Below are 18,715 nucleotides of genomic sequence, written 5' to 3' on the forward strand. Positions count from 1 at the left end.
ATTTCTTTGCGAGGCTTTTTGACAAACGTTCTGATTGTACCACTGCTGTAGTATTTAAAGTGTATGCCTGCAATAAATTATAGCCATCTTTACAAATAACTCTCAAGTATTTGTTCAGATGATTCATCAACTGATCTAATATGTGATGGGTATTCTGCTGGTTACTGGATTAAGGGCTCAACCAAGACTCTTTAAATCATGACCAAAAACAAACAGGAAACCTTGTCGAACCATAAACAAATGTAATTATTTTTTAATTGTATTTATTTATTTATTTTATTTTAGTACCAATTCAATAAACAAGAGCACAATCTTGCCAATCATCCTGTGCTACACAGTTGATCTTTCAAATAAATGTTGCTCACACCGTACTGGCATCTTCCATGTCTTCACTCTGTGTGAGAGAAAGAGATACAGATTTATTGACCTTTACTATCACCCCACCCCCCACCCCCCCAACAACTAACCCTCACCGTAAATACAGCCAGTATATTTTCTTCTCACCTCTGACATTAAGGATGGTGGAGCATTCGGCTCGTCCCAAGCTGTTCTCTGCAATGACGCTGTACTCTCCCATGTCTTTGGGACCCACACGGAGGATTAACATGGTGCAAACTCCACAGGTGTTGGAGATGTAATAGTTGGTATTAGTGTTTAGACTGATGTGATTTCGATACCATGTTATGCGAGGTTTGGGGTTTCCTTTCACTGCACAGCTCATATAGCATTCATAACCTTTGGGTGCAGTGTGCAGCTTCAGTGGAACAATGAAGGATGGGGCACACCGCAAATCACAGTCCTTCATGGTTGGTACACTTACTAGAAACTTTTCTATGAAAGAGCAGACACAGTATTATCATTTTTTTCTTAAAGAGTGAGTATTTGGACTTTATGATTGTTTGAGATGACAAACACACCTTTCTTCTTCTCCACCTCCCAGGTTGGTGACTCAGAGGGTGCAGATATGCCCATGTCATTTTTGGCATAGACCCGGAAATGATATTCCCTTCCATGCATGATATTGCAGACTGTGAACTTGTTATTGAAGAGCCTGTCAGCCACTGTGACCCACGAACGCTTGGTAGAGTCCAGTTTGGACACGGTGTAGTGGAGACGGTCATCACGCTTCTCATCAGGAGAAGGTTCCCAGATTACTGTCACAGTACCAGGCACATTTTCTTCCAGTTCTACTGGTCCAGGTGGTTTTGGATCATCTGCGAACAGTTTTACTTTCATCAGATCCATCAGCTTTTGTTACGAAAAGATGTTGCAAAAGAAAACGAGTATACAATTATAGTTTTATTTTACCTGTGACCCTGACTTCTGCACTTAATGTTTCCTGCCCTACGAGATTTTTCACCAAAATGGAGTAGATGCCGGAATCAGAGCGCTCAGAAGAAGGAATCAGCAACTGGGAGGAGCCATCAGAGTTACTGATTGTGATCCGCTTTGTAACTGGCACATTATCCTTTAGCCAGATAATTGCTGGCCGAGGAGAAGCCTGTTTAAAAAAAGGAATATCTTCAACGTTTTCTTTTATTGCCTCACCCGTTTCGTTTTGCGAAACCATGGTTTGCCTGATTTTAAAACTGAAATATCATTCTCACCTCAAAATTGACTGTGATCCTGACAGAGTTTCCTGCCCGCACAACAAAGAAACTCTTCATCTTGTTGTTTGTGAATCTTGGCCTCACTGTAGTGGTGACAAAATAAATAAATAAATAAATAAAAAATAAAAAAAGGTTTGTACCATATTGTAATTTATCATGGTTCGTAATTGGAATGAACAAAACTATATAAGAAAAGATAAATCATCACAGAAATGTTGTATTCTACCAAGAACGAGTGAATTTTCTGGGGGGGTAAAAAGTTTTATTTAAAACAAAAAAAAAAATCATTCTTAGCAGCAACAAACCAACAGAATCTGAAATATCTAAGACTTGTTGACATACCTGGTGAAGGCATTGCCAGTACATAGTTGGGCAGCTCCTCGGGCTCACTCTCTCCTCCATCATTAATGGCAATCACTCTTACCCAGTACATGTCCATGGATTTCAGGCCTTTCACACTGAAGGAAGTCATGATGATGGGGGTACTATTACAGCGGGACCATTCGATGCAATCTGCTTGCCGAATCTCAACAAAATACCCTCTTGCTTCATCCTGTATGCCTGGTTTGTCTTCTGGTTTTGTCCAAGTTAGGACCAAGTGGTTGTAGGAGGTTTCTGTCACCTTAAGGCCTGTAACTTTACCAGGAGGCTCTGGTGTAGTTCAAACATCAGATATTTAAGTTTTGACTAAGCGATACTTGTTAATACATTTTTTTTTAGTCTTTTGTTTCATGTAGAATAGTTGCAACACTTACTCTTAGGATCTCGTGCAAGAACAAACTCTGAAGGGCTGCTAAATTCACCTGCTCCTGAGAGATTTATGGCAGTAACTCTGAATTCATATTCCATACCCGCAACAACATCCTTCACTGCATATTTCTTTTCTACAAAAGAGTTTACATGGAGAAAGACAGAAAGAGAGGAAGGGAGAAAAACAACAGCAAAAAAGAGTCCTGTTATGCTCTAATGTCATCAGGTCCATCAGATTAAACTGAGGTAAGTTAAAAAATACGCACCTTTTATGAGCTCATCATTGGCATTGACAACAGACCAGAGATTACTTCCCTTCTTTCGTTTCTCCAAAATATAGCCCAAGATACGTGAACCTCCCGTGTTACTTGGAGGAGCCCATGAAAGATTTATACAGTCATCAAAAGCGCTGGCCACTTTTGGAGGTGCTGGAGGGCCAGGGAAGGCTGAAAAATGCAGAAACGAAATAGATTGTGCTGGTAATGGTTACAATCAGAAAAAAAAAAAGAAGCTTTTTTGTTACTTGAGACCAAAATGAAGAAGCAGCCTTGAATCAGAGCACTGTAATTTATGTAGATAAAACAATAACTGTACATATAAACATTAATGTTTTAGCTATGTATGTTCATTTATCAACGTGTACTATGCTGAAATGATTAACATCTAAACTGATAATTGATAAGTTAATTTCATTTACAACACCAGGCTTCACACCTCCTCCAAGGCTAAAAAGGTCTCTTATTTTCATAATGCAGTATATGTATATCATATATGTATATCATCCTATCTAGGTTTCTCTCTCGGTGGTAAACTGTCCCAAAAATTCCTGGCTGTGGACTGTAATCCAGATGGATCCCAAAGTTAAGTTGTGCCAAGCCCCATCACTGGTAAAAATTTCATGGAAACCTCATAACTTTTTCAGTAATACCACTAACAAACAGACACACAAACAGGTAATCTGAGCCAACTACATATCCTCCTAGACAGAAGTAATGGTTAATAATGAAAAGAGTAGTTGTTTACTGCGCATCACTTGATTCATCAAGAAAGGAGAATATGGCCAGTAAAGCACAGTAGGGGGCAGTAACGCCGCTTTCCTACCGGTTGATGCATTTTGAACCATATTTTGGACATGCCACAGAGAGGCAGAGCAGATCTAAATAATGACGTTTGCTGCTTAGATTAGCTGCATCAGTTTCAGGGTCCTGTTAGCTCGTTGTTACACTGTAGGCGAAGAGTCATTAGTGTTATCAGTTGTAACACCTGCGTTTTCCAGGCTGCTCTGAGGGAAAACAAGCCTCCATTCCCAGAACACCGGCACACAGGGACAAATTCACTGGTAAAATTTGTTGTGGCTGGTTATATGTACCCGTGCCTGTATTTTCTATAATTAACTATAAAATCATTTGCATTGATACAAGCTACTTATGCCACTAAATTATTCCACTAGTATAAACTTGAGTCTTTTAGGACCGGAAACTGATAAAACAGATGCTTGTTTAGCTATCCGTTTTAAGCTAAAGCCTAAGCTATAACTTCATGTGTCATTAAAATTCCTCTATGAAATACAGAAAACAGGCGAGCTTAAGTCCATAGGTGGGAGTAAAGAAGTACAAATACTTCGTTACTGTTTCAGGTATCTGTACTTTACTTGAGTAGGGTTTTTTTTTTGTTACTTTAACTCCCTACTTTTTTAAGTGTCTGTACTTTGTACTCCTTACATTTTCAAAACAGGCTCGTTACTTTTGTTTTAAAGCATTTGGATCGAGTTGTTATTTCGAAAAAACATCAAACCGATTTCAGAGTAAAAACAGAAACAGTCACAGAAACACATCAATGGCAGTTTGTTTATTAATCACCAGAGGATGTAGCGTAAAGAGATATGACGTGTGCCAAAGTCAGGATATTTTTCTTTCTTTTTTGTGTGTGAAAACATCGGAACTACTGCAGGTGTCTGTAAGTTGCGGTCCTTAAGCATCTAACTCGCCCTACAGAAGATCAGCGAGCATAGAGGGAGTGACGGAGGTAAATTCAAATGCAGCGTTTCTGTAAGCTAAGGAAACACACAAACTGTTTGTGTGCAGTTTAGCAACAAAGTGTGTTGCTAGCTAAAGGTCCGGCTGCTGTATTTCACAGGGAGAGAAAAGAAAGAGAGCTAACTTCACTCAGAGATGGATAAAGATAAGAAAGACCGGACAGGAGAGAAAGAAGAGAGGTTAGATTAAAGGTAAGGACTGCTCAGTTGTATTGTATAAAGTAGAAATGTAAAGCTTACATTTAAGTCATGTTTTTATATCAGATATTTGGGTCAGTACACGGGATTTTTTTTAATATTGTGAAATGCTGCAAATGAAATTGAGACAGACTAAGTGTTATTTTAAAGGTTGTATGAAAATACTTTGCAGTGTAGTGAATTTAAAGTAAGGAAAAGTGTGTGACTGGTGCACCATGGCTGCGGTTTCATGGCCAGAGTAAGGTTAGATCAAGTATAGCAGAGAATTGTAGATGAGTTTTAGCAGATGATGCTTAGATTCATTAACTAAATTCCACCTTCATACCCACTTTATAGAATCTAGAAAAAAAGAGCATAAACAGTGTACTGTCAGTGTAGAGCAGTGGTAGGGAACTCCAGGCCACAAGAGCCGGTGTCCTGCAGGTTTTAGAACTCACCCTGGGTCAACACGCCTGAATCCAATGATTAGTTCTTTACCAGGCCTCTGGAGAACTTCAAGACATGTTGAGGAGGTAATTTAGCCATTTAAATCAGCTGTGTTGGATCAAGGACACATCTAAAACCTGTAGGACATCGGCTCTCGAGGCTTGGAATTCCCTGCTCCTGGTCTAGAAGGTGGAAATGAATTTGACTTTGAATCTGAAAAGGACTGAAAAGGCTGGTCATGTGGCTACACTGCCAGGATCATGTTTTATAAATTAAAAAAAAATGCTTAGTTTTAACAGCTGGTGAGAATAACTGGATTCAGGTGAGGACCATTTCAGGCTTGTCAAAAATGACAAGTCTAGCCAGTATTTCTGCAAAGCTGTACAGACAGATGGTCCAGAGGGACACTTTGAAGTATTTTTCAAGCAGATCTGCAAACAGTAAGTACTTTCTTTGCATTATGCTGTGCAGTGGTTTGTGTGTGTTATGTTTTAGCTGTGAGCTATAAGAGAGCGAATGCTTGTTTTAACCGTTTTATAGTTACCCACTGTATAGTTTACCCACTTTGTAGCCTATGTGCCATCATCACATATACACTGTATATATCTTACAAGTAAACTGATTGGGAGATCACATTTGGCTTTTAACTGTATGTCAGCAACCTGAAGTTTTGACTGGCAGATTTTTAAACCTTTTTGAAAACTGGTGACAGTGAGCAGTCACAAGGTCGTCTATTTGGCATTTCATAATGAAAAGCTTCCTTTTCTGTTGAAGACAAATGAATCCCACAATAAAAATCAATATATGAAGTTTGCATTCTGTTATTTCTGTGTGATTGAGCTTGGTGAGTAGTCAGCTTTGCTTACCAAGTGTGCCAGCTTGCATTTCCTCAGTTTCCATAACTTCGCTTGTGCCTTCTGCAGTCACTGCTCGGATGCGGTAACAGTATTTCCGCCCTCGCTCTACGCCTGTGTCTCGGTAACTGGACACACCTGGTATTTCCGCTATTTTCTTCCAGGTGTTTCGCCCCACTTGCTGACGCTCCATTATGTAGTTAATCACTGGGGAGCCACCATCATCCTTTGGAGGGCGCCATCTAAATTCAATACATGTAGCTGAGCTCTCTGTTACCTCTGCAGGACCCAGAGGTGGGGATGGTTTGTCTGAAATGGCAATAAAGTTTTATAGAAAGTATGGAAATACATTTACAATGTTCATAATAGAGACAGTATTTACGTAGAACTAATAATTACAGGACTTTTTAACAGAAAAACAACTTTGCACAAGTTTTCAAATCAGTTGTCAAATATATTATGAGGGTATGTCAGTCGAGATTTTTACTGCTGTTTGAAACCTATATTTATCTGTTCAGCTTCTGCATTGTCCATAATTCACTCACCAAGCACAATAAGCCGTGAGAGTGCCTCAGTGAAGCCGTGTTCATTTTTTAGCTTGATCTTGATCTCTCCTGTGTCCTTCCTCTGGCATCTGCTCAGAAGCAACCGGCTTTGGCTTGCAGATTTTTCTATCCTTGTATTGTTGTCATCTTGGAGCTCTTCTCCTTCTCTGAACCACTGAATCTTTATGGGTTTGTGTCCAAGAAAATGCAATTTGAAGATGGCATTGTGCCCCACTTTAACTGTCTTTGGCTCAGTAAAAGCACTGAGGTCTTCAAGGTCAAACCTGGGAGGATCTAAAGAAGTTTTTAGGAGTTGGAGAAGTATTATGTTATCCGTGATCTGCTTCAACATTTCTTTATTAGTATGTCTGTACATTTTCCATTTAAAGTTTGCAAAATGTCATGCTTTAATGAGCAGTTCTCAAACCTTTGACATTTATCATTGCCTCTGTTTTACGGCCATCTGCCTCAAAACGGTATTTTCCAGAGTGCTCTTCCGTGCACTTGCTTATGACCAATTTATGAATTGGCCCATCTTTAGTTATGGAGAAACTTTCATCTTGGAATATCTGATAGGAAAAAGAGCAAACAGTTAAAAGTAAAGAAAAATTAGGCTTTCAAAGGGGGCTTCTTGTCCAGCTGTGTGTGTCTCCCACATGGGCCTAAAGTACTTGAACACTGGCAAAAGATTTGAAGTAAATTAAAGATGAACAGCTGTTCAGTGAAACCGGTGATGATTTTCAGACATCAGTAATGACACTCTTTATTTATTAAATGTCAGTTTTGAGCTTTTAAAAAATTAAAAATACATCAATAAGGAATCAAACTTTAGCGAGGAATGACAGAGTGCTACATTTACATACAGTTAGGTCCATGAGAATTTGGACACTGACAGTGTTTGTAATTTTGCCTCTGTACACCACCAAAGTAGATTTTAAATCAAGATGTAATTTAAGTAGAGACTTCCATCATTAATTTAAGAGGTTCAGCAAAATGTTGCATTATGTTTTGGAATTACTGTTTTTTTTTTTTTTTTTTTTATATATAGTCAGCTTATTTCAGATACTCAAAATTAACTACCACAGGTAAAAATATAAGAATAGTTGGATAAATATCCCATCCTATCCTGAAGTTTAGAGGGGTATCACCAAAAGCTGTGTTTCCCACCTAAACTCTTTTAGATGTTTTCAGTCTTATCTGGTGTTCTTGTTCTTCAGCGTAACCAGTGGTTTGCACCTTGTTGCACCTGTCAAATGCAACTTTAACACTTGAAATCAACTCCAGATATTTTATATGCTTAATTTGTCACAGAAAATGTAGGAACAAGCTCCATCTGGCTATGAAACTGCTTGTTAGTGAATTGTCCAAATATCTTTAATCCTCTATAAAGGCTATAGGCAAAGCTACTGCAAAGCTAAAAGTTTGCACTTCAATGCACAGCATTTTGTTAGTCAGTTTGTTGCAAGAGCGAGCTTGCAACAAACTGACTTCATTCAGGAGATGCAAAGACAGAGAAAAGACTAGAACAGACTGGAAAAGAAGGGGATCTAACAGGGATGAACAAGAAGCAAGAACTTTAAATATAAATATAGTACTCAGAGGCTCTCAAGAATCTGAACACAAGGACAGTATCTCAGAATTCTAAAGAACTAAACAACAAGTCTCAGGACAATCACAGTGTTTGCCAAAAAATGTAACTGTCCAAATACATATGACCCTAATGCTACTTTTAAAAAAAAATTTTTTTTTATTTTGTTGCTGTTACAATGGACCTGTTTTCTTTTTTTTCTCAGTTATGAATTCGTTAGGCATGGTATGACAATTTATTGATCCACTGTCACAGTAACTTGGGTGTGTGGGTGAACACAGAACTGTACCAGAACAGAAATATAACATGTATATGTTTGTTTGACTAACCTGTTTGCCATCTCTGAACCAGGCTCCTTCACAGTCTTCACTGCTAAGCTTACATGTTAACTCAGCGATCTCATTGATGATCGCACTGACATCAGTCAAACCACAGATGAACTGAACCCCTGGATCTAAGAACAGTTAAAATGATTTTTGGAAAATCTTGGGCATGAAGTGTGACACCAGTCAATACACTTTAATGGATTTTGGATATTGGTAGATGAAATAAATTATAAATGTATAATCTTACAACAACAAGTCTTTTCTATCTGTAGATCAGTTTAGTTTAGTTTAATATAATAGTTTTATTTTATTTTTTTCTTTTCCATCCACAAATAAATAGCTGAAACTTTAATGTTTCTTTCACTATCTATCAACAAGTTCAGAATGTTGTTCAGGTATGTTTATGCGGGTAAAGGTAGTCATGTCTGTGTTAATAAGACAGAAATACAGTGGAATAATTCAGCTAATTGAGTTTTACATGTTTAAGTGTTAATCAGTTTAGTTAAACAGATTATTAATTAAAAAAAACATCAAAAAACAAAAAAGAAAAACCCTTCTGGTTTAGAAGAATTTTGTCTCCAACTTACCAACCACCAAATCTTCGATCGGAGGGGCGTGTCTTTTACGCCTCATATGTGTTGAAGATTCAGTCTCATCCTCAGTCTCGTCACACCTAATGTCGTCTTTCAGACTTGCACTTTCACCTTTAAAACAAAAATCTTCTCTCAGCTAGAAGAGTTCTTTCAAAATCATACCATATATGGTTTTAAGCAAAACATATATCCAGGAATATATCCTTGAGTTTCCTCATGGAGGAAATTGAATCATACAAATTCCCCTTGCAATGCCACACTAATTGTGCTCCCTTACCATCGAGTGCATCCTTTGGCTTTTGGTCTTGCTTTGGAGAAATTGTGTGCTTGTCCTGGTCAGTAGCGTCTTCATCCTCATCATAGCAACTTGATTCATTTTCACTTGCTAGTTCTTTTGGATCTGTGTCAGGTATTACATGCACAACTTTATCCAGTGAATTTTTAAGTAATAATTTTGATGTTGATTTTGTTCTGCTGCATTTTATTTTCTTTGATTAATTAAGAAAAATATAATTTAAAAAGTGCTAAGGGACATCTTTCTGAATTTTTACACTATTGAAGATAAAGCTTCTATGCTAACTGTGTCATTTGAAGCTTTGACAGCAATTCTCATGGTGCAATATCACTTAAACTTAAACTGTTTTACAATAATAATTCACGACTATAATTTACAAGTGCAAATAGAAATGGCCCAAAACTTTGTAAGGGTTTGAAACAAAAGTCTCAGATACATATTGGTTACATTTTATTAAAAAAATACAAATGAAAGAAAATGCATTTTGTAATTCAATATTGCACAAAAACTGACAATAATAAAGCAATAAACAGTTTTTCCATCTGTACATCAGTGTATTGGGGTTGCTGTGGCTCAAGAGGAAAGTTGATGCTTAGATTCCTGGCTGCTCCACTCTGCATGATGGGTAACATACTGAACTCCAAGTTGCGATCTGATGTATTAATCAGATTATGAATGTGTGTGAATGTTAGGTACAAAACATCAGGTGCAGGAAAAAGTGCCTGTATGAATGGGTGGGAATAGGTAAATGGGGCATGCTGTATAAAGTGCTTTGAGTGCTTAAGTGGAGTTGAAAAGTGTTTTATAATTTATATCTACATATTTATATCTAATACACATAAGTATAAATCTTGAATAAGATATAGTGCATTTTCATGCAGTCATTCAGCCCTTACCAGATGTTTGTTGTTTCCATTGGACTTTCTTTCTTTTCATTTGTTTTTTGACAGACCCAGTGGAGTTATTGTTTCTATCAGATTCCCCCAGCTCTTGTTGACTAATGGTAAGCATTTGAGACTGGTTTGCATCCATAAATTTGTCAGTTGACTCTGGACAGACACAAAACAAGATTAAAGGTCAAAATATTTATTTACATATTTAGACTTTTCGGTCTATAACAAGGGAATGGACACACGTACTGCTTTGTATGTTTCTTACCAATTACTCTGATTTCTGAGTCACGACTTTGTTTTAAGTATTTTGATTTAGTTGCATGTCCAGTGAAGTTCTTAGTCTCCTCAGAATAATCTTCTTGATTTTCACCTACCAGTTAGAAATAAAAAAAAATGGTGATTTTTTAAAGTCGAAAGTCTTTTAAAAATATTTGTTTTTCAGAGATTTAATTTCCAGCCTGCACCAGTACCAGTAAGCAACTATGTCATACTTAATGCCACTGAAAAATAAAAGATGGCTTATAGTTGGGTAACCAAATATTAGCCAGGAACGACACAAGTTAATACACTCTGTTAATCTTTTGAAATAAGTAGCAGTAAGCGTGCATGTTTTATCATCAGCACAGTTTTAGCCACACTGCCTATTCACTGCAGTGCTGGTAGTAGAAATGCTTTGGTAAGACGTGAAGGGTGAGACAGAATATGGGACTGATAGGAGTGATAGGACAGTTTAATGGAGTTAATTTTAAGGAGATAATAGATTTTGTTGAGTTTTTGCTCCAAAGGACAGGGAGGGTACTGGCAGAGTCAGAAATACATGTTTTTACCTTGTCCAGTAACTTTACTGTATTTTCCACCTGTGCTTAAGATTAAAGTCAGTTCTTCTAATGCCAGTTCTTCTAAAGATAGTTTGTCGGTTATATGTACTGCTCCGTATTTTGCATTTACTTCTGCCAAGAGCTTCTCCATCTCCCCTTGTATTTTTAGTTGCTGCTCTTGGGCCACTTTCTCAATGTCAGTCCGTGCTCCACGAGCCACAGTAGTTTTACGGGGTCTCCTCTCACCACCAGGTGCAGGATTACTGTCAGCTTAAAAGTTAGAAGTACAACGTAATTAGTTATCTAATAATAATAGTAATAATAATAATGATGATAATATGAAAATAGCAATGGTTAAGGTAATGTTATACAGTGATACCTTCCACAACCAACCAGGCATTGCAGGATGTATTGCCAACCACAGCGGAATAGATGCCTTTGTCCAGCATCTGGCAGTCCTTGATGAGGAGCCTATGGATGAGTTTGTGGTCTGACATAGTTAAATTATATTTTTCTCCATCCTCCAGGATGTTGCCTTTGCCCATCCATGTGATGTTAGGTAGCGGGTGTGTCAGGACACACTCAAACAAAGCATCCTCCCTTTCTTCAGCTTTAATCTCTTGAATTTTGATCACAAAGTCGACTTTGGAAACTACAAAAAAGTAAAATATTATATTCATGTGATTTTCTTTTTGATATAATATATGTATCATCAGTATTGGTCATCTTCTATTCAATTAGAGAATGTAGAGAACATTGCAAGACTATTATTTGGACATGATTGTGTGCTTCAGTACATTCAGTGTCAGCTGTTAAAGTTATGTTACTGGATAAATATAATGGCTACTGTCTGCTTATGGGCTAGTCAGTAAATTTTTACAAGCTTTAGCATATGCACATTTGTTTAAAGTCGAATGTACAACAAAAACAATATGCAAATGCCCAAATGCTTATGTTCTGAAGACTTTTTTTTTTTTTTTTTTTTTTTCCAGGTCTAGCCATAGCTGGTTTTTAAACCTACATTTAAACTCTGCAGGGAGTATGAACTTTTCAGGATCCATTTGAGGCAGCCCTGCATTTCGAAGGTTGGCCTCTTGAATATCCCCCTTACAAAGCTCTGTGTCCTTTTGCATCAGGCCATCAATAGAGAAATTCGTTGTCCTTCCAACACTCTTTAGACTGTGTTTCCCTGTTTCATTTTCATCATAGGGAATTATATCATCCTGCTAGGTACACAGAAAAAAAGAACCTTCATGTCATGATGAATAGCAATGTGGTATAATGATACGACTTCTATAAAAATTGAAAAGTACACTGTGCTGGAAGCACTCTTTCATCAAGGACTACGGAACTTTATGATTGCATGTATTATGCGTTTTTAATGAAAGTCAAAATTATCAACATTTTTCAGTTGTTTTGAAATCACAGCTCCAGCGTATTTCTGACTCATTTACTGCTTTGTATATTACTTACAGTACTTACACACAGTACAGGAATCAGCAAATTGATATCTCTGACCTGGATTGTTGGTTACTATTTTAGGAAATTAATACAAGCATTTTTTTTTTTTCCTTTTGTGGTCCTAAATGAAGAGATCTCAGAAGTGAAAGGAATGCAGTTAATAATATGAACACTTAAAAAGATGATATATGCCTATGGCTAAGTGTATACACTCATTTTAGTAGGTAATGATGTTTGGCCCTTGGTTAATGCAAAGTTTAACAATAGAAAATCGGAAAAAGGTTACTTCTTCTGATGAGTCTCAATTTCTGCTGCAGTATTCAGATGGTATAGGATCAGATTTTCAAAGCATGAGAGCACTGATTCATGTTGTTCAGGCCGGTAATGGTGTGAAGGGGGCATTTTCTTGGTGTACTTTGGCTCATTTGTGCTAAGAGCCCCATTCTTTAAATGCTACAACCTACCACGTCCATACCTTTATGACTGCAGTTTACCACTCTTTTAACATCTGATTCTAGCAGGATAACAGGCTTTGTCACAAAGCACGGATCATCTCAGCCTGGTTTCTTGAACATGACAGTGAATTCACTTTACTCAAATGGCCTCCAAAGTCACCTGATGTCAATCCAATAGACAACCTTTGAGATGTGGTGGAATGGGAGCTTTGTTTCATGGGTGTGCAGCCCGAAAAAATGTGCAGCAACTCCAATGCTATATAATCTCTGAGGAATGTCTGCAGCATGCTGTTGATTCTATGTCATGAATAATTCAGAGGGTACAATGGGCTCCAACCTGATACTAGTAAGGTACCTAATAAAGTGGCTATTGAGTGTAGTTAATAGTTATTCTGCTGATGTCATATTTGCATTTGAACTATCAACATATTGTTGCAATGCACAGTATGAGCTTGGTGAGTATTCAGAAAGTGCTTCATCAGCAGCTGAGTCAAATAATAATTGCACTCCATGACTGACACCTCAAGAATTTACTTATTAATTCTGAGTTTTAGAGATTAAGATATCGTATCCAGTGTGAGAGTTGGGTGTTTTTATACCTTCCTCTTATTTTGTGATTTCTCCTTCTTCTTTTCATCCAGTTTCTTGAGAATCAAATGTAAGTCTTTAACACCAAATTCTGAACAGATGCGCTCATAGTCGTTCCGGTCAGCTTTTAACATGGCATCCCAGAACCTTTCATCAGATTCTCCATCTGCTCTCTCTACTTTACTGAAGATAACAGGAAAATATTAAATGTAATGTATTTAACTGTCTCAAAAAAGGATCAGTTAGGGAATTAATCCTTATATACTGCAGAAATGTCCTCTTTTAAAAAGTATTTTAATAGGTTACAGTTCTTACCTCTTCTTCAGCAGTTTTCTGAAATCTGCTGGATTTGTTGAAGCTGAAAACAGCAAATGAAATTCAAGTTTTATTTAAATAAATACCAGTTTAAAAACACATTGAGTCCTATATCATTTTTGTAATAAAAAAATAACAGAACTAGGCCCTTAGACCTACAGTGTTTGTCTTGTTTTTCAGTGTCTGTCATTATAAGCTTAAATAATAAGAAATGTTAAAACCTACAAGAGCACTCCACCAATAGAAAAACTCTTCCAAATGCACACTAAAAGAAAGAAAGTACAGAATCCTCTTTAAAAGTATCTAATGGGCAAGACTTACCCTCAGTCACAGTTAATGTTGTTGTGCAGACAGCTTTTCCATATTCGTTTGCAGCAAAGCATTTGTATGTATCTGTTTCTGCAACAGACACTTTGTGAATCTGGAAATATTCATTTATGTGTCAATTCACATACAAATACATTATAGATCAATACATTCATGAGAAAAAAAACAGTATCAGTACTAAATACTTCAAGATCATCATGTGGAATAATTTATTCACTCACCTCTAATATATGCTCCTCAGTTAATTCATCATATTTAGTCTGAAATTTTTCCTTATCTGAAAGAGTTCCCTTAGCTCTTCTCCATGACACATCTGGTTTTGGATCCCCTGTCACCACAGCCTTGAAAACAGCTAATTTTCCTAAAAGACATGTCTTCTGTTTAATAATGTGAAAGATATTGCTGAAACCAAAAGCAACAATATCTTTCACTAATGGATCAGTTTTAATGGTCAGTTATAATTTAAAGCACCCACCTTTCTCAATAGTTACTGCCACTGGTTTACACTGGAAATCAGGGGTGCTTTTTCCCTCTGGCATGTTTACTAAATACTGCGTGATCATCACTCCAGAGGTCTTAGATCTCTTCCGAATAGCAGCTAAACAAAATGGGGGGGAAAAATAAGAAACTGAGTTAATCATAAGAATTAATCATGAGTTTGCTGGTTTTGATTGAACTAAACGGATTTCTTTTTTGCTACCAGCAGATGTCAGAAATGTCAAACATTTTCCCAGTGACAATTAGTGTGTTGACAGCAACAGTAACTTTGCAAATGGAAAGTACAGTGCATAAATCTTACTGCTTTTGATTCCAGGTTTAGTTTTCAGTTTTTCTAAGTTATACCAGCTCTAGTAGCACGTAGGGTAATCAATTTATGTTCCTTAATTTTGGAGATGTGAATAGTACAAAATCTTGTCTGTCGGCTATGGTTCACGGTAACATCTATCGCTTGAAAAAGAACATGATGTTTTTCTTGGATATCTTAAATGTGTATTGCTTTAGAATGGTACTTTACATGGTAATTAGGACAAAAAAAAAAAACTCTTAGAAAACACCAGTTTCACAAAGCTGAAGGCAATGTCCATACCCTTTTTTTTTTTTTTTTTTTTTTTTTTTTCTTTAACATGACTAACATCCAAAATTTAAATATCTTACATGTTGAATTCCCCTCACTGTCCACTTTATTAGGTAAACCTTTTAAACTCCAGCGTGGACCCTCTTTTGCTTTCAAAAGTGACTTAATTCTTTGTGACATAGATTCAACAAGCTGCTGTACACATTACCCTTGGATCTATAATGATATGATAACAGCACACAATTGCTGCAAATTTGTTGATTGAACATCCATGATGTGAATCTTCCCATATGGAAAAGAGATATATAGATAGATATATAGATAGATAGAGATATATATCTATCTTATAAAGTTTGTATCTGTCATGTGTGAAAAGCATATATGAGTGAAAACAGATATAAGATCACTTGAAAAATTATATAATGAAACTTGTATGTTTTGGATACTTACTAAAACAATGTATGAAAGTAATGAGAAAGTGGCCACTTTCATGAGTAATCACATATAAGTTTTTACTATTTCTTTTCCATATGGGTTCCATTCGACCATATCCCAGAGTTCCTCTTTTGGACTGGGATCTGGTGACTGTGGAGGCCATTTGAATACGATGAACTCATTGTCTTTTTTCAAGAAATCTGTTTGAGATGACTTGAGCTTTGTGACATGGTGCATCATCCTGCTAGAAGCTGGAGGCTGTGGGATCGACATGGTCAGCAAGAATTCTCAGATTGGCTGTGGCCTTTAAATGATGCTCAGTTGATACTAAAGGGCCCACAGTGTGCCAAGAAAATGTCCTCCACAGCACATACAGTACCATCCGAGTCTCATCGGAGAAGCACGTCTTCAGCTGTCCTATGTTGATGAGCCAGTCTGATTTGTAGCCTCAGTTTCTTGTTCTTAGCTGACAGGAGTTTCACCCAATGTAGTCCTCTTGCTGCTGTAGCCCATCTGCTTTAAGGTGCAATGGTTTTTGCCTTCAGAGATATTCTTATACATACCTTAGCTGTAACAATGGCTTGAAGCAGTCTAGCCATTCTCATTTGACCTCTGGCATCAACAAAGCATTTTCACCAAAAGTACTGCTGCTCACTGGATATATTCTTTTTCAGACCATTCTCTGTAAACCCTATACAACCCTGGTTGTGTGGAGAAAATCCCAGTAGCTCATCAATTTCTGAAATACTCAGGCCAGTCTTTTCTTCCTCATTCCAATGCTTGGTTTATGAAGTGACCATGTCTACATGCCTAATTGCATTGAGTTGCTGCCATGTGATTGACTGATTAGATATTTGCATGAACAAGCAGTTGGAAAAGTGTACCTAACAAAGTGGCTGATAAGTGTATATAACATTCAGAAAAGCTTGATATATGGTATGTTCGGCAATTTCAATATAAAATAGTGACCCAGACAATTTATCGTCAAAAAAAATGTGCAGTGTGAATCTCTTCACAGTCAAATGTCAGCTTCAGCTCACATTCTGTACTAGACTATGGACTAATTCACTCAGTCATTTAAAAATCAGGCCATGAATGAATTCTGTGATCCTCTGCCTCCCTGCTTGGCAGCTGAACATTTCTTTATCAGGTTTTGAATGTTCAAAGACAAAGGATCACACAGGAGTCAGTAAAGAACAACATTAATCCAGGGATTAATGATTATTATGACAAGGACAGAAATAGGAGAGCTGCCACCCAATCAAACATGTCACTGCTTTGACAAGGTAGTTTTTCAGGTTATCAATACAAAGGTAAAACAGGTCACAAACAGACACAGCATTCAGTAATGCCTAATGTATTATTCATTGTTTTTTCCATTATTCAGCATAATGGCTCTTTCTCAGTATTATGTTGATACGGCACTCCAATGCATTGCAACCTCAAAAAACAGTAAGTTTGTCCGACAGAAAATAAAACAGTGTTCATTTCACCTGTCTTGTTTCCAGACACCTCATTAAAACGCTGAATATATTGATGAACAAGGGAGAAACCTGGGTGAAAAGAAATTACATTAGATCAGTCTCAAATACACGAGGGAATGCTGGTTTATGCTTGTAGGACAGTAGGTGGTATACATATGAAATTGTAAAAAGGAGCTGAAGACATAGTAAGGCATAATGTGGAAAAGGAAAACTCTTAAATGCCTGAATAAAACTCTAAGAGAGTTACAGTAAAAGGCAGCAGACAGGTGACTTTAATCCAGGGATGTTTTCTTCTCATCCTCAGTTTCAAGCCTTAGAGAACAGACTTTTAGTTAACTGGCTAAATGTCTTTAAGTTCTTAATTTAAATTCTTAGTTCATTTTATAACTTAACGGAGAAACTGCTCTATGTAGCTTGTGGGTAGTTCCAGTGTTTTCATATGTGACACCACCTGGTAACAGTGCAAGAAAGTTGTGAACACAACATCGACATATTATTTAAGTTTTGTTTCTTGCCACCTGAAAATCCAATAATTGCTTTCCTTCAGTTCTCTTTCTGTTCTGTACCAACTCCTGAGGGAAATATCTGGCTCTTTAGCTGCTAAATGTTCCCCTATGTTCACCACCTATTCACTGATTGTGTCTGTCTGTTATTTGGTGCTAAGCAGGGCTTGTCCAGGGGTTTTCCTCTAGTTTTTCTATTATTGTCTTGAAGTCTAAGCATTACTCATTTTGCTTACAAATTTCAAAGTGTTTTTAAAGCCATAAATCTATCAGTAGGTACACCATATGGTGGTTTTCTACCTTCTTAATCGTTTATTTGACTGTAGCAATATGTTATGTTTTGGCAGGATTAGTGACAGCTCATTTCCCACCACTTTTGGTGATTAATTAACTTGTGCACAGTTTGCTATATATGAGACAGTAATTAAGTTTGCCTGTGTCAAAGATTAATGTAGGCTTTTATAACAGATAGTCGGTGCCAAATAGTTTTACCCCAAAGGCCTACTTTATTGTCAAAGCATTCACTCAGGATATAAAAATACATTTTTTCTTCTATATAATGCTTTTGGAGAATTTTTAATAATACAACACAGCCTTGAATATTCCTGGCTGAAGTGAGGGCCTAAATCTGGCAAGGATTAAGCTTGTAAATAATTCAACAAATATTTAATTCTTTAGATACAATAAAGCCATCTCTTACACTTGGAACATTTTATCTATTGCAAAAATAATACCAAGAGAATATGACGGCAAATTGTGCCTAATAGTGATTGATATTTTTCTTCTTAAGAAGCATACATGTAATGCAAAACGAAAGAGTAGTAAGAATTGTAGTCCTTTACATTGTCTGTTTGCAGTGGTCCCCGTGCTCTTCCCTCTTTTCCACATTTTGGCAAGAGTTAACTGTCAAAAGGCGACCTAGAAATAGAAAGTGAATATGATTAATGCAACAGTAGTACTAGGAGTACTAGAGTGTTATTTTGCATAATCTTTGATTTGATAAGCAAGGATAATCCAGTGCATTTCTTTAAACTCGTGAGCCTAAACGCATTATATTAAGGGATACTGTAGGGAAAATACCCAGTTAACATTTTCTGGGCATTGCTTTACAAGTGATGACAGCTTATGTTATGAGGAAGAT

The 18,715-nt window shown here is 37.0% G+C and overlaps 1 protein-coding gene across 1 annotated transcript; it reads right to left on the reverse strand.

Moving 5' to 3' along the window:
• Positions 1-469: 469 nt before the first annotated feature.
• Positions 470-18,462, reverse strand: LOC146610939 (immunoglobulin-like and fibronectin type III domain-containing protein 1). The gene is made up of 25 exons (XM_085345568.1): positions 18,417-18,462; positions 17,081-17,140; positions 14,553-14,675; positions 14,299-14,438; positions 14,072-14,171; positions 13,751-13,793; positions 13,447-13,618; positions 11,953-12,157; positions 11,311-11,583; positions 10,941-11,201; positions 10,379-10,483; positions 10,117-10,269; positions 9,203-9,325; positions 8,920-9,036; positions 8,336-8,460; positions 6,846-6,987; positions 6,419-6,712; positions 5,886-6,182; positions 2,627-2,806; positions 2,366-2,494; positions 1,953-2,261; positions 1,608-1,693; positions 1,309-1,501; positions 918-1,214; positions 470-831 (listed from the first exon to the last, which is right to left on the reverse strand). The coding sequence occupies exons 1-25, from the start codon at positions 18,460-18,462 to the stop codon at positions 470-472; spliced, it is 4,335 nt and encodes a 1,444-aa protein (XP_085201694.1).
• Positions 18,463-18,715: the final 253 nt, after the last annotated feature.

Source organism: Diplotaxodon limnothrissa, linkage group LG20 (genome assembly GCF_057381915.1).
Source record: "Diplotaxodon limnothrissa isolate DT_005_m linkage group LG20, D_limnothrissa_male_GT1.1, whole genome shotgun sequence".
Classification (NCBI taxonomy): Eukaryota; Metazoa; Chordata; class Actinopteri; order Cichliformes; family Cichlidae; genus Diplotaxodon; species Diplotaxodon limnothrissa.

What these genes read in the sequence shown, in the direction of transcription:
- LOC146610939 (XM_085345568.1), bottom strand. Translation starts at nt 18,462, where the DNA reads ATGTGGAAAAGAGGGAAGAGCACGGGGACCACTGCAAACAGACAAT. An exon ending in GACCACTGCAAACAGACAAT is followed by an intron (nt 17,141 to 18,416) that starts GTAAAGGACTAC and finishes CTTTTCACCCAG; the next exon opens with GTTTCTCCCTTGTTCATCAA. An exon ending in ATGGAAACAACAAACATCTG is followed by an intron (nt 9,326 to 10,116) that starts GTAAGGGCTGAA and finishes TACCTGACACAG; the next exon opens with ATCCAAAAGAACTAGCAAGT.